The sequence below is a fragment of the Natator depressus genome, chromosome 6 (genome assembly GCF_965152275.1).
Source record: "Natator depressus isolate rNatDep1 chromosome 6, rNatDep2.hap1, whole genome shotgun sequence".
Taxonomy (NCBI): domain Eukaryota; kingdom Metazoa; phylum Chordata; order Testudines; family Cheloniidae; genus Natator; species Natator depressus.
The window spans coordinates 123,646,222-123,659,523 of NC_134239.1; the positions used below are offsets into that span (position 1 = coordinate 123,646,222).

At 48.1% G+C, this 13,302-nt stretch overlaps 1 protein-coding gene across 1 annotated transcript in view; it reads left to right on the plus strand.

The window, feature by feature from the left end:
- The first annotated feature begins 720 nt into the window (after positions 1-720).
- Positions 721-13,302, plus strand: part of DDHD1 (DDHD domain containing 1) — a 112,731-nt gene continuing 100,149 nt past the window's right edge. Inside the window, exon 1 of the mRNA XM_074956498.1 lies at positions 721-1,357. Coding sequence (XP_074812599.1) covers positions 721-1,357 — 637 coding nt within the window. The remainder of the gene's footprint in view (positions 1,358-13,302) is intronic.

The window sequence follows — 13,302 nt, forward strand, 5'->3', positions numbered from 1 at the left end:
CTGGCTGTGGGGCTCACATGGCCTGTCCCCTCCCGTTAGGTACTACAGGGCCGTCCACCCGCCACCGCCCGTTAGGCAGTAAGCAGCTGGGAGGGTCACCAGCCCGGTCCCCTCCCCCTCCTATTAGGCAGTAGGTGCTTGGGGGGGGGGTGTCACATGGTGGCCGGTTCCCCACCCCGTTAGTCAGGAGGGACGGGGGTCACATGGCTGGTTCCCACCCCCCCGTTAGTCAGTACGGACTGAGGGGGTGTCACGTGGCCGGTCCCCCGCCCCCGTCAGTCAGTGGGCGGGTCACATGGCCGGTCGCTCTCCCGCCCGTTAGTCAGGAGGGACTGGGGGAAGAGTCACATGGCTGTTCCCCCCCCCCCCGTTAGTCAGTAGGGACGGGGGGGTGTCACATGGCCGTTCCCCCCCGTTAGTCAGCAAGGAATGGGGGGGTGTCACATGGCCAGTCTCTCTCCCCCCCCCCGTTAGTCAGGAGGGACTGGTGGGGGGGGTCACGTGGCCGGTCTCTCTCCCACCAGTTAGTCACTAGACACGGGGGGGGTCACATGGTCGGTCCCTCCGCCCCCCCCCGGCAGAGGGCAGGGCTGTGCCACCCCCGCGTGCGTGACGCTGCCGCCGCGCCGCCCCGCTGGGCTGGAGCCGGCTGCGGCAGCCGGGGCCGGGTGTGAGCGGGGGCCGGGGGGCGCGGGCGGAGGCAGCGGCCCCGTGCGCGGCATGGAGTCCCCCGAGCCCGGCCCGCCGCACGGCCCCTGGCAGCTGGGCAGCGACGCCGGCTACGGCTGCTGCTACGAGCACTCGGCCCGGGGCTCCGGGGGCGAGGACGGGGCGCGGGGCCCGGAGCACCTCCCGCCGCTGCGCCCGGCGCTCTCGTCCTCCTCCTCCGAGGGCGAGCCCGCCGCCGCCCGCCGCCGCGAGCCCAGCCTGAGCGACGAGGCCGGCGGCGGCGGCGGCTACGACTTCGACTCGGCCGAGTCCGGCACGTCGCTGCGCTACTCCACGGGCGGCGAGGGCAGCGAGGGCGCCGGGCTGGCCAGCAGCGAGAGCGGCGGCAGCGGCTTCTCCCTGGCGGCCAGCGCGCTGCCCGAGCGGAAGCGGCCGCGCTCGGCGGGCGGCGGGCGGGCCCGCTACGAGGTGGTGCGGGAGCTGGGTCCCGAGGAGGTGCGCTGGCTCTACCGCGAGGACAGGAAGAGCTGGAAGCCCTTCATCGGCTACGACTCGCTGCGCCTCGAGCTGGCCTACCGCGCCTTGGGGGCCGCCGCCGGCCCCGGCCCCGGCCCGCCGGTCTGCGTGCGCGGCGGTCTCTACGAGGTGGATGTGAGCAGCGCCGAGTGCTACCCGGTCTACTGGCAGCGTGAGTGCGGGCCCCTGCCCCTCCCCCTGACTCCCGCAGGCCCCGCCCTGGGGGGGGCGGGCACCTGCCGCCCCTGTCCCCCGCGGGCCCCGCCCGGACACCTGCCTCCCTCTCCCCCAACCCCCCCCCACCTGTCCCCCGCGGGCCCCGCCCGGACACCTGCCTCCCTCTCCCCCAACCCCCCCCCCACCTGTCCCCCGCGGGCCCCGCCCGGACACCTGCCTCCCTCTCCCCCAACCCCCCCCCACCTGTCCCCCGCGGGCCCCGCCCGGGCACCTGCCTCCCTCTCCCCCAACCCCCCCCCCACCTGTCCCCCGCGGGCCCCGCCCGGGCACCTGCCTCCCTCTCCCCCAACCCCCCCCCACCTGTCCCCCGCGGGCCCCGCCCGGGCACCTGCCTCCCTCTCCCCCCCCCACCTGTCCCCCGCGGGCCCCGCCCGGGCACCTGCCTCCCTCTCCCCCCCCCACCTGTCCCCCGCGGGCCCCGCCCGGGCACCTGCCTCCCTCTCCCCCCCCCACCTGTCCCCCGCGGGCCCCTCCCGGGCACCTGCCTCCCCCACCTGTTTCCTTCAGGGCCTGCCTGGGGGCGGGGGCCGGACACCTGCCCCTTCCCCCCTTGTCCCCCTCAGGCCCTGCCCGGGGCTGGGCACCTACCCCCCCACCTATCTCCCTCAGGGCCTTCCCGGGGGGGCTGGGCGCCTGCCCCCCCCACCTGTCTCCCTCAGGCCCTGCCCACCTCAGACCCAGGTAGGGCATCAGCCCCAGAGAGCCCCCATGTAGGAGCAGGCCCTTGCACGCTCCTCAGCCCCTGCTCCCCTCAGTCCCTGCCTGGGGTGGGCACATGCCCTGGAGAGCCTCTGAGAATGGACAGGCGTCTGCCTCCACCTTGTCCCCATTACTCCCTACTCAGATGGCCAACACCTACTCTGGAGAGCTCCTGGGAAGCAGCAGGCACCTGGTTCCCCTTGCTCCCCTCAGACCGCACCTGGGTGGGAACATGTGGGAGGGAGGCTGTCAGGCTTATTTGTGTACTTGGGGTCACTCCCACACACACACATCCTGGACAGAACAGACTCAGGAAGGAGACTTGAGACTCATGTCTTCTCCCCCAGGGTCTCCCACCCCCTGAATTATGGTGGGAATGGCACAGGTTGGAGAGGCAGTGCAGATCCCTTGGAGACTGGGGGAATCACTTGATTTCTATTCCCCCCCGTACATCATGGGGGGTATGGGCTGTGAAGGTCACTTGTGGAGTAGGGTTTATCTGCTCTTTCAGATCATTCCCCACACAGACACATAGCTGTAGTGGAAGAAGCACAACATAGGGGGCACTGCTCTTGGTCCCCATACATCCTGAGCCATGGTGAAATGGGCAAAAGAGTGGGGAGCAAGTGTAGTTTATTTGGGAACTGGGAGATGCATCCTTTCCCTTCCACTATGTTCTGGGCCTTTGAGGATGTCTACTACGCATTTTGGAGCGAGCCTCCTAGTCTGGGTTGATAGATTTGGGGCTAGTGGGGCTTGCACTTGTGTTCTGATAATAGCAGTATAGACAGCTCCCTAAGCCTCAAAGCCCAAACTCCATCCCGAGCCGCAACTTAAGTGCTGTCTATACAGCTGTTTTTTAGAGTGCAAGCATGAGTCCTGCTATCGCCAGGTCTGTTGACCCCGGATTGGAGGCTCACTCCAAAATGCTGTGTAGACAGACTCTGAGAGAGAGGTACCAGGTGATGAGGAGAAGACCATGAAGATCCCTCGTATGCTCTGTTCCCCTTTGCCCTGCAACAGGCAGAGAAGGGTTTCTCTTCTCAGCTCTCCCCACCTACCACAACCTTGGCACTTGTGCCATGGGAGAGCGGATAATGGACACAGTTGGCCCCTGGTAGCAGAGAGGAGACTATGCAAGTCACCCTGGGAATGGGGAAAGCTGCTCTCTTCCCCCTAGCAACAGTGCCGGGGGCAGAACAGGAGTAAGTGAACACACCTGTGAGGTGGGGCAGGAGACCATGCAGACCAGCAGTGGAAAGCTTTAATTTCTTGATCCTGTGCCTTGTCCATTTTGAAATCTGATTCAGTCTCATTAAGTCTGAGTAACAGAAGTTTTAAATAATAACATCTTGCTCAGAAAGAGGGATTTCTGAGGTTTGAAAGGAGAGATTCCTAGATGCCAGCACCTAAAGCAGCACTGTATAAGAGAGAAAATAAACTCATGGTACTGAGAAGATTAAGGATGATGGATGCTTTTCTGTCCACAGAAAACTAACTGAAACAACAATGCTTGACCTTATCAGGGTTGGATTATGGATAAACAGAGCCTCTGGTGTTTCAGGGACCTCTCTCTGATCATCTGTTACTCTAGCTCCCCCTCTTTACTCTCACATTTCATCCTCTCTTTGCCCTAGTATGGGCTCTCATCTTCCTCCTACTTCTGAGTACTTAATTGTCCCTACCAAGTGAGGCAGCCTGTCCAGCCCCAGCAGGCCTGCATCACTTGGCTGTGTGCTGCCCTGATGCCTACTGCTCTGTTTCTGCTGCCCGGCTCCGGCGGGGAGCTGAGAGCTTGGGGGTGGGGGCAGCTGGGCTCCCAATGGGGAGCTGAGAGCCTGGACAGTAGCTGGGCTCAGAGCTGGAGCCCCCCCCATCTGCCTCTGGGTGACAGCACCAGCTGTGAGCCCAGCAGAAGGTTCACAGCAGGAAACCTACCAGCTTTCTTGTCAATTTCACAGCTCCAGCAGGAGCTGTGAAATTGACAAGAATGACAGCAAACAGCTAATGTAAGTTAATGCATTGCCCTAAATACACCAATATAAGTCCTATGCCTCTCATGGAGGTGGAATTATGCCGCTGTAGTAAGACACTTACATCGGCTGGAGCAAGGCTGTAATATAGACACTGATATAATTACCTCTACATAAACTGCCTTACCTCAACCTAACTCTGTAGTGTAGATCAGGCCTGATAGTGATGAACACTGACAATTCATTAACTAATCAATGAAATTCATTGCCCAAGTGACAGGAAGGACTTGATTAAAACCTTTTGCTTGCTACAATATTTCCTCACTAGAAGTCTTCAGATATCCTAGATTCATCTGAGGAGTCAGTTATAACATCAGAACCACCAGATCGTGTTACAGCTTGAAGAGATTAATTATTGAGAATATCTTTACCCAGTGAGTGGAGATTTATTTAATGAATATTGCAAACTAGCAAGGGTACCATGCAAATCAGTAAAGTTATTGGAGGAGGCCTCTAGATAAATATGTAACTTGAAGTTTCATTCGGTCTCTTCCATTAATATGGCAATGAATATTTGATTACACATAGCAATAATTCATAGGTCTCTTCCATCTGAGTTCTGTGACTCTGTTAGATCATCCAATCCATCCCCTTGCCAATGCAAGACTCTTCCTACAATACATTTTTCTATAGTTTTGCTCGGTTTAGTTTTCAAAATCCCAAGCAATATGGTTTCTTCCCCTTCCTTTGCAAGTCAGTCTGTTCTACAGCCTAATCATAGTGGTGACAGGAAGGTTTGTCCTGATAGCCTAATTTTCCTGTTTTTAATTTCATCCCACTTGGTGTTCACACCCATCAAATATTTGTAGATTGGCATTTTGTCTTTGTCTGTGTTCCCCTTTGGTAGTCACTTCGCCAAGTTACACATATTTTAGTTTTTTTAATCTGTTCTCATAAATCAATCCTGCTGCTGCTGCTAACTCTAGTTCTCAGAATGTTCTTTATTTTGAATTCTAACTGCATGTCAGGGTTGTCCATCATGTAAACTGACATCTATCAGTAGAAATTTGTAACTTGAGCCAAGAATTTTGTTGTCAGGATAAAAACAAAATGTTCTTGTGCCCTCTCCACCCCCACCCCTTTGGACATTACCTACCTGAGCACGAGAATACTGCTTATATTTTAAGAGAGATGTAATACTTCCACTTCCCTTAAAGTTGACCCACAAAGAAGAAACCCTTTGGCACCGTTCCTCCTTTTTTTGCTGATGTGCAATGTATGGCAAGAGCCTGCAACATTTTTTTTTTTCTTCTTCTTTTTTGGAGACAGAGAACCTATTTTTAAGCTTCTCTTTTTGTACTAGTAATTCAGGTCTCATCTACCCTGTCTTTCTTGGAAGATTGTATGGACAATTGCAGAGCTAAAAGGACTATGTCATCACAAATACCAAGGAGATGCTTGTGGAATTAAGAAGGAAATTTTCTTCACTCACTAAAATCCATTTTTTTTTTATTTTGTTAATATATTTTTTTACCTCAAATGCCTGAACAAACAATTGGGGGAAAAATCTAGGTTAAAGATTATGCTCCTCATCTTCAAACAAGCAGGGAGAACTGGAGGTCCTGGCAAAGTCAGGGAATTATGATGTGATTGGAATAACAGAGACTTGGTGGGATAACTCGCATGACTGGAGTACTGTCATGGACGGGTATAAACTGTTCAGGAAGGACAGGGAGGCCAGAAAAGGTGGGGGAGTTGCACTGTATGTAAGGGAGCAGTATGACTGCTCAGAGCTCAAGTATGAAACTGCAGAAAAACCTGAGAGTCTCTGGATTAAGTTTAGAAGCGTGAGCAACAAGGGTGATGTCGTGGTGGGAGTCTGCTATAGACCTCCAGACCAGGGGGATGAGGTGGACGAGGCTTTCTTCCGGCAACTCGCAGAAGCTACTAGATCGCACGCCCTGGTTCTCATGGGCGACTTGAATCATCCTGATATCTGCTGGGAGAGCAATACAGCAGTGCACAGACAATCCAGGAAGTTTTTGGAAAGTGTAAGGGACAATTTCCTAGTGCAAGTGCTGGAGGAACCAACTAGGGGCGGAGCTCTTCTTGACCTGCTACTCACAAACCAGGAAGAATTATTAGGGGAAGCAAAAGTGGATGGGAACCTGGGAGGCAGTGACCATGAGATGGTCGAGTTCAGGATCCTGACACAAGAAAGAAAGGAAAGCAGCAGAATACGGACCCTGGACTTCAGAAAAGCAGACTTTGACTCCCTCAGGGAACTGATGGGCAAGATCCCCTGGGAGAATAACATGAGGGGGAAAGAAGTCCAGGAGAGCTGGCTGTATTTTAAAGAATCCTTATTGAGGTTACAGGGACAAACCATCCCGATGTGTAGAAAGAATAGTAAATATGGCAGGCGACCAGCTTGGCTTAACAGTGAAATCCTTGCTGATCTTAAACACAAAAAGGAGGCTTACAAGAAGTGGAAGATTGGACAAATGACCAGGGATGAGTATATAAATATTGCTCGGGCATGTAGGAATGAAATCAGGAAGGCTAAATCACACTTGGAGTTGCAGCTAGCGAGGGATGTTAAGAGTAACAAGAAGGGTTTCTTCAGGTATGTTGGCAATAAGAAGAAAGTCAAGGAAAGTGTGGGCCCCTTACTGAATGAGGGAGGCAACCTAGTGACAGAGGATGTGGAAAAAGCTAATGTACTCAATGCTTTTTTTTGCCTCTGTCTTCACGAACAAGGTCAGCTCCCAGACTACTGCACTGGGCAGCACAGCATGGGGAGGAGGTGGCCAGCCCTCTGTGAAGGAAGAAGTGGTTCGGGACTATTTAGAAAAACTGGACGTGCACAAGTCCATGGGGCCGGATGCATTGCATCCGAGAGTGCTAAAGGAATTGGCGGATGTGATTGCAGAGCCATTGGCCATTGTCTTTGAAAACTCATGGCGATCGGGGGAAGTCCCGGAAGATTGGAAAAAGGCTAATGTAGTGCCCATCTTTAAAAAAGGGAAGGAGGAGGATCCTGGGAACTACAGGCCGGTCAGCCTCACCTCAGTCCCCGAAAAATCATGGAGCGTGTCCTCAAGGAATCAATTCTGAAGCACTTAGAGGAGAGGAAAGTGATCAGGAACAGTCAGCATGGATTCACCAAGGGAAAGTCATGCCTGACTAATCTAATTGCCTTCTGTGATGAGATAACTGGTTCTGTGGGTGAAGGGAAAGCAGTGGACCTGTTATTCCTTGACTTTAGCAAAGCTTTTGACGTGGTCTCCCACAGTATTCTTGTCAGCAAGTTAAAGAAGTATGGGCTGGATGAATGGACTATAAGGTGGATAGAAAGTTGGCTAGATTGTCGGGCTCAGTGGGTGGTGATCAATGGCTCCATGTCTAGTTGGCAGCCGGTATCAAGTGGAGTGCCCCAAGGGTCGGTCCTGGAGCTGGTTTTGTTCAATATGTTCATTAATGATCTGGAGGATGGTGTGGATTGTACCCTCAGCAAGTTTGCGGATGACACTAAACTGGGAGGAGTAGTAGATACGCTGGAGGGTAGGGATAGGATACAGAGGGACCTAGACAAATTAGAGGATTGGGCCAAAAGAAATTTGATGAGGTTCAACAAGGACAAGTACAGAGTCCTGCACTTAGGACGGAAGAATCCAATGCACCGCTACAGACTAGGGACCGAATGGCTAGGCAGCAGTTCTGCAGAGAAGGACCTAGAGGTGACAGTGGACGAGAAGCTGGATATGAGTCAACAGCGTGCCGTTGTTGCCAAGAAGGCCAATGGCATTTTGGGGTGTATAAGTAGGGGCTTTGCCAGCAGATCGAGGGACGTGATTGTTCCCCTCTATTCGATATTGGTGAGGCCTCATGTGGAGTACTGTGTCCAGTTTTGGGCCCCACACTACAAGAAGGATGTGGAGAAATTGGAGAGAGTCCAGCGAAGGGCACTACACTTTGGAAGGATCATGTATGGAAGATCTTTCAAATATGTATGTCTTGTCAATACCAAGTTCAGCTGATACCAGTGATTGAACCTTGGGTGTCTCCACAATGATGTTCTTCTGATGTTACCAGCAAAGAAGGTGTTAGTCACTGATAGGCCTTGACAATGGTCAAAGAGTTCTTGAGCTCTGTGCCAGTCATTCATACATCCAGTGTCGTGCCTACTATTATTCAGAATGTGTGTGTGTGTGTGTGTGTAAGGTATGTATTTATGCTGTTCAGAGTCTGAATTGTAGTTCTGTTTAACAGACACTTTAGAGCCCTGTAAGTGGAGACTTCTTACTGGATAGGCTGGCAAAATTGCCCCTACATGACCTCAGTTAAATTTTACCAAGCTTCGTTGGGTTGGGCACTAAAATGTGAAGTGTCATAAGGTTAATTAATTATATAATTTCGGGTACAGTGCTATTTTCTAAAAAAAATCAGGCTCAGACAGAAGAATATTCACAAACCTGTACTGAAATTTATCTCCTAATATTGTTTAACAAGACTCAAATGGATCTGCTGATAAGAAAAATATTTATTCCCCTACCTCTCTTGCCTGCGACATACTTAATTTGTATGTTTTTGGAAACCAAAGTTTTGAGTGTGGCATTGCTGTCCATAGATGCTGGAAAGTCTCCTGACAATTTGCTCTGTTTAGTTTAAAAACGAGAGCCACTCTGCCAGGCAAAGTATCGTTGGATTACAGATGCAAAGTCCAAAGGAGCTGGTTTCCTATACCTTCATATTACACCTATGTAAAATGGATTTCAAGCTTTTTACATATCTGATTAAGTTATGGTAATCTGAAGTCTGATGCAAACTCATTACTTTTAATTGATGGGGCTGTATTTTTAACTATAATTTCTTAAAAGCTGGAACTGTAGCCCTGTTTTATATTTGAATGCAGTAGTCCATATGTATTTAGACGTCTCTTTACCTGATTAAGGAACTGACATGATTGTTAATGGAAGATCTGTGGAAACAGAATCTTTTATTTTACTAATGGCTTGAAAAAAGAGTGATTAACAAAAGGATTCACCTCAAACAGTTGCTGGTCTGCTGAATGATTCCTGATTGTATGAAATTAAGTGAGTTTTTTCTTCCAGTCAGTGGGATCAGAATCTTTATTTTGTGGTGATATATAGTAGTAACCTGAGTGTGAGTTTGGAGGCGTCTTCCCTTTTCTTTGGTGTGCATTATGTGTGATACTTGAATTAGATCTGAAGAGTGAAAGTCTTTTATTGTTTTGGAGCCCGCGGTCAATGTTATAAACTGATTAAATGTGCTTCATAGAAATGTGTTTACAAGTTGTTGCAGAATACCTGAAGTGGCTAGTTTACATAAGGCAACTTCACATTTCCTTTTCACAGAGGGAGTGGAATCCTTGTTTCTTTCCCCAGTTAGTCCACTTGGGTGACAGTAGAATTGAGTTGAATGGGTAACTGAATGCATCCAATGAAGTGAGCTGTAGCTCACAAAGGCTTATGCTCAAATAAATTTGTTAGTCTCTAAGGTGCCACAAGTACTCCTTTTTCTTTTTACTTGTATGTGTAACTGTTTGTGGGATCAGGGCCTAAATCTGGAAAGAGAAGAGAATCTGTTTGTTTAGCAGCAGGGTGGATTTGATTTAAATCAAATTGATTTCAATCATGATTTAAATCACTAGTCAGGAAGACTCGATGTAGTAATAGATTTCTACATAAAAGTGCATTTTTGTTGGTTGTTAGAACCTTAATACATATTCTTCACAACTCAGAGATAGATGTAGGTTTCATTTTTAGAAGGTGCACACTATACATTTTTAAAGTGATTTATTTTGAAAACTTTTCAGATTAGTTTTACAGCTATATCACAAAATGAATGATGGTTTGGTTATTTCATTTACCAAAGGTAATTGAAGCAGATATTTATGAAGTTCACCTCCCAATGATTATCTCCAATTCAGGTTAATCATTAATATTCAGAGGATTTTCTTGTCAGGCTGTATTAGGAGGAGAACATCCCCACCCACATTTAAATTGTTTTATTTAACTAAAACAACAATGTTATGTATTCTGGATTTCTTCAACAGCAAACGTATAATAATTTAACAAAACAAGCATATGACTTTTTGAATTTAGTTAAACACTGAAGTTTTTTAAAATCAGGTTTGTTTTTGTTTGTTTTTAACTAAAATAGTTAAATGAAATATTTAAAAAAACAAAAATTAAATCGACTATGTCAGCCTGGTCAACACGAGAAACTTATAATATTGTCTTCTGCAGCTAACTGAAGCAGTCGTCTTCACCTTCATTTTCCTGTTTGTTCATAATCTGGAAAAGAAAAACAAGCTATCCTGCTTTTTCAGGTCCCAAATGATTTCTCAATTTGGAATGAATTAGTCCAAAGGAAGAAAATATTCTTTCTACATCGGCAGAAGAAGCTACTGCTGTTAAAAGTGAGATTCACTTCAACAGTCTCTCTATCCAAGTGCTTAAGTGACTTCTACCAGTTCACTGGTGTGACTTTCTTTAAAACATCGTCAGCAGACATATATTTGGGAACTGGGATTGTTTAGTCTGCAGAAGAGAAGAATGAGGGGGGATTTGATAGCTGCTTTCAACTACCTGAGAGGTGGTTCCAGAGAGGATGGTTCTAGACTATTCTCAGTGGTAGAAGAGGACAGGACAAGGAGTAATGGTCTCAAGTTGCAGTGGGGGAGGTTTAGGTTGGATATTAGGAAAAACTTTTTCACTAGGAGGGTGGTGAAACACTGGAATGCGTTACCTAGGGAGGTGGTAGAATCTCCTTCCTTAGAAGTTTTTAAGGTCAGGCTTGACAAAGCCCTGGCTGGGATGATTTAATTGGGGATTGGTTCTGCTTTGAGCAGGGGGTTGGACTAGATGACCTCCTGAGGTCCCTTCCAACCCTGATATTCTATGATTCTATGATTTCTTGAATGGTTCTTATTCCCAAACTGAGTCTCTCTTACAGCCTGCTGCCATTATAGGCTATGCCTTCTAGGGAGAGAATGGTATGGTACATCTCAAATCAATGAAGGCTACACTCAGAAAGACCTCAAGACTTCTGGAATATGCTGTTCAAACAGTTTCACATTTGTTTCTACTGCCTGTCCCTCCCTTCTCACATTTATCTCCAAACTTCTTCTCCTTGTCCAGATCTGTTCTGCCTGCAACCATCTTCTATTCACTGAACTTTTTGAAACTTTGCACTTTTAGAGAGAGGTAAGGGATTGACTCTGTGTACACAGATTTTGCAGAGGGACAATAGGGTTGAGGTCTGTTATTTCTCACCTGTCTGTCTGTGTTACATTTTTGCTGTTAACAAGCATGTTGTCTCTGGAGACACAAATCCACACTCTGAGAACTGCAAAACTAAGCATCTCTGATGATATCTTCTAGACTGAGCACTGAGTCCCATTGGGTAGATAGAAAGATTAATGTAAATAATCTATACTGGAACCCCATCAGATTGGGTCCCTAATCCATGAACTGTTGGAACTCCTTTACAAAACTTTTCTTAAACATTACATGAATATATTGTTTCATACTATAGAATTAGAATTTATAATCCCTATTCCATGGTGAGATACATTATAGCTCAAAGATATCTTAAAACAATCTTTAGATAGGTTTTTTTTCCTCAAAAAGCAATTTATCAAAAAATCTAATTTTAAATAAAAAAAAATCAGATTTAAAAAAAAATATATTGATTTTTTTTATCCACCCTGATTAGCAGATTGCATTTAATGTTTTTAGTGACCAAGAATATCCCCACCCCTATAATTTTTGCAAATCCCTCAATAAATAGTTTGGAAATATTTGTTTGGGAGTAGAGCTGGGGAAGTTTCCTCACCACTTTATAAATGAAATTACTCCCCTGAGTTGGGACGCTGGATGAAATCCTGACCATATTAAGTAAATGAGAGATTGCCATTGACTTCAGTGGGGCAAGAATTTTACCCTTAAGTCTCCTTCTTTAGGTTACTTTGTTCCTCACAATAGAACAGAGTATTTTGCGCACCTTTCCATTAAAACACAGAAAGGTCAATGTAATGGGATTAAATATGCTTCCATTCATTTTCATAGTAGTAACCTACTGCATTCTGAAATCATTTTTTTGATGAATAGGTAGAAATCTGTATAGTACTAAGTTGTAAAAGGAATCCAAGATGTTGCCCAGATGATATCAAGTATTGAACTTACTCCAAGTGGTTGGTTTTTGTTGCACAGACCTTTCCTTCCAAACATTATGTAGAAAAAAAGTTGTCACTGTCTGTCTTGGATGGTTTACTCTGTTTTTTTGTAATCAGCTATTCTCATAATAAAACTTCCTATCCTCTGAGTTCTCCCTTGAAGAAGGTGCACTCTTGGCTAGGTTTGTTGGAGAAGTAGCACAAATAGAATGGCAAGTTCCCTATCCTAAAAAATTAACACACTAAACAAGAATAGGGCCAGCAGTTCGCCACTGTTACCAAGTAGTGTAGCACCCCTAGTGGCAGTCATAGTTAAAGCTGTAGTGTTTTGGGGACTCGGGTTAACACAGTGGCAAAAAACACCTAAATTCTGTCCCTTGTAACTTACAATAATCACACTCTTGCTACCACCAGTGAAACTGCACTGAAGGTGAATTTTACAGATCACACTTTTTTTAGTGTGCAGAAGACATAATTTTAGACACGATACTATGAAAGAGGGTAACAGACTTCAGGAAGGAGATGGAGTAGGGAAGGATAAAGGGCTACAGCACATGTACTTTCCAGTGGTTCAAATTGATTTTTAGTTTATGTTTTGTGATACAGGAGGGCCAGGGAGCAGTGGTAGAGTGGTTGAGGGGAAATATATAAGCCCTAGGCTAATTAAGGTGTGGTTCCCTGAAGACTAGGGAAGGTTGCTACAGGTTAATTGGAGCACCTGTAGTCAATTAAGGCCCAGTCAGGAGCCTAATAAAACCCCCTGCTTCAGGAAGGAGAGAGGACTGGAGCTTGGAGGTGTGTTATGAGAGCTGAAAGACCAGAGAACCAAAGTAGGGGAGACCCTGCCTTGCCCCAGTGTCTAAGGACTGAGGGTAACCCCACCCAAGGGGGAAGAGGGTAAGAAACCCGCAGGGGTTGAGAGGGGCTGGGACTCAGAGAAAGTTGCAAACCCAGACCACTTCCCTGCTTCCCTCCTCTGCCACCTTCCCGGGCCACTAGCAGGGC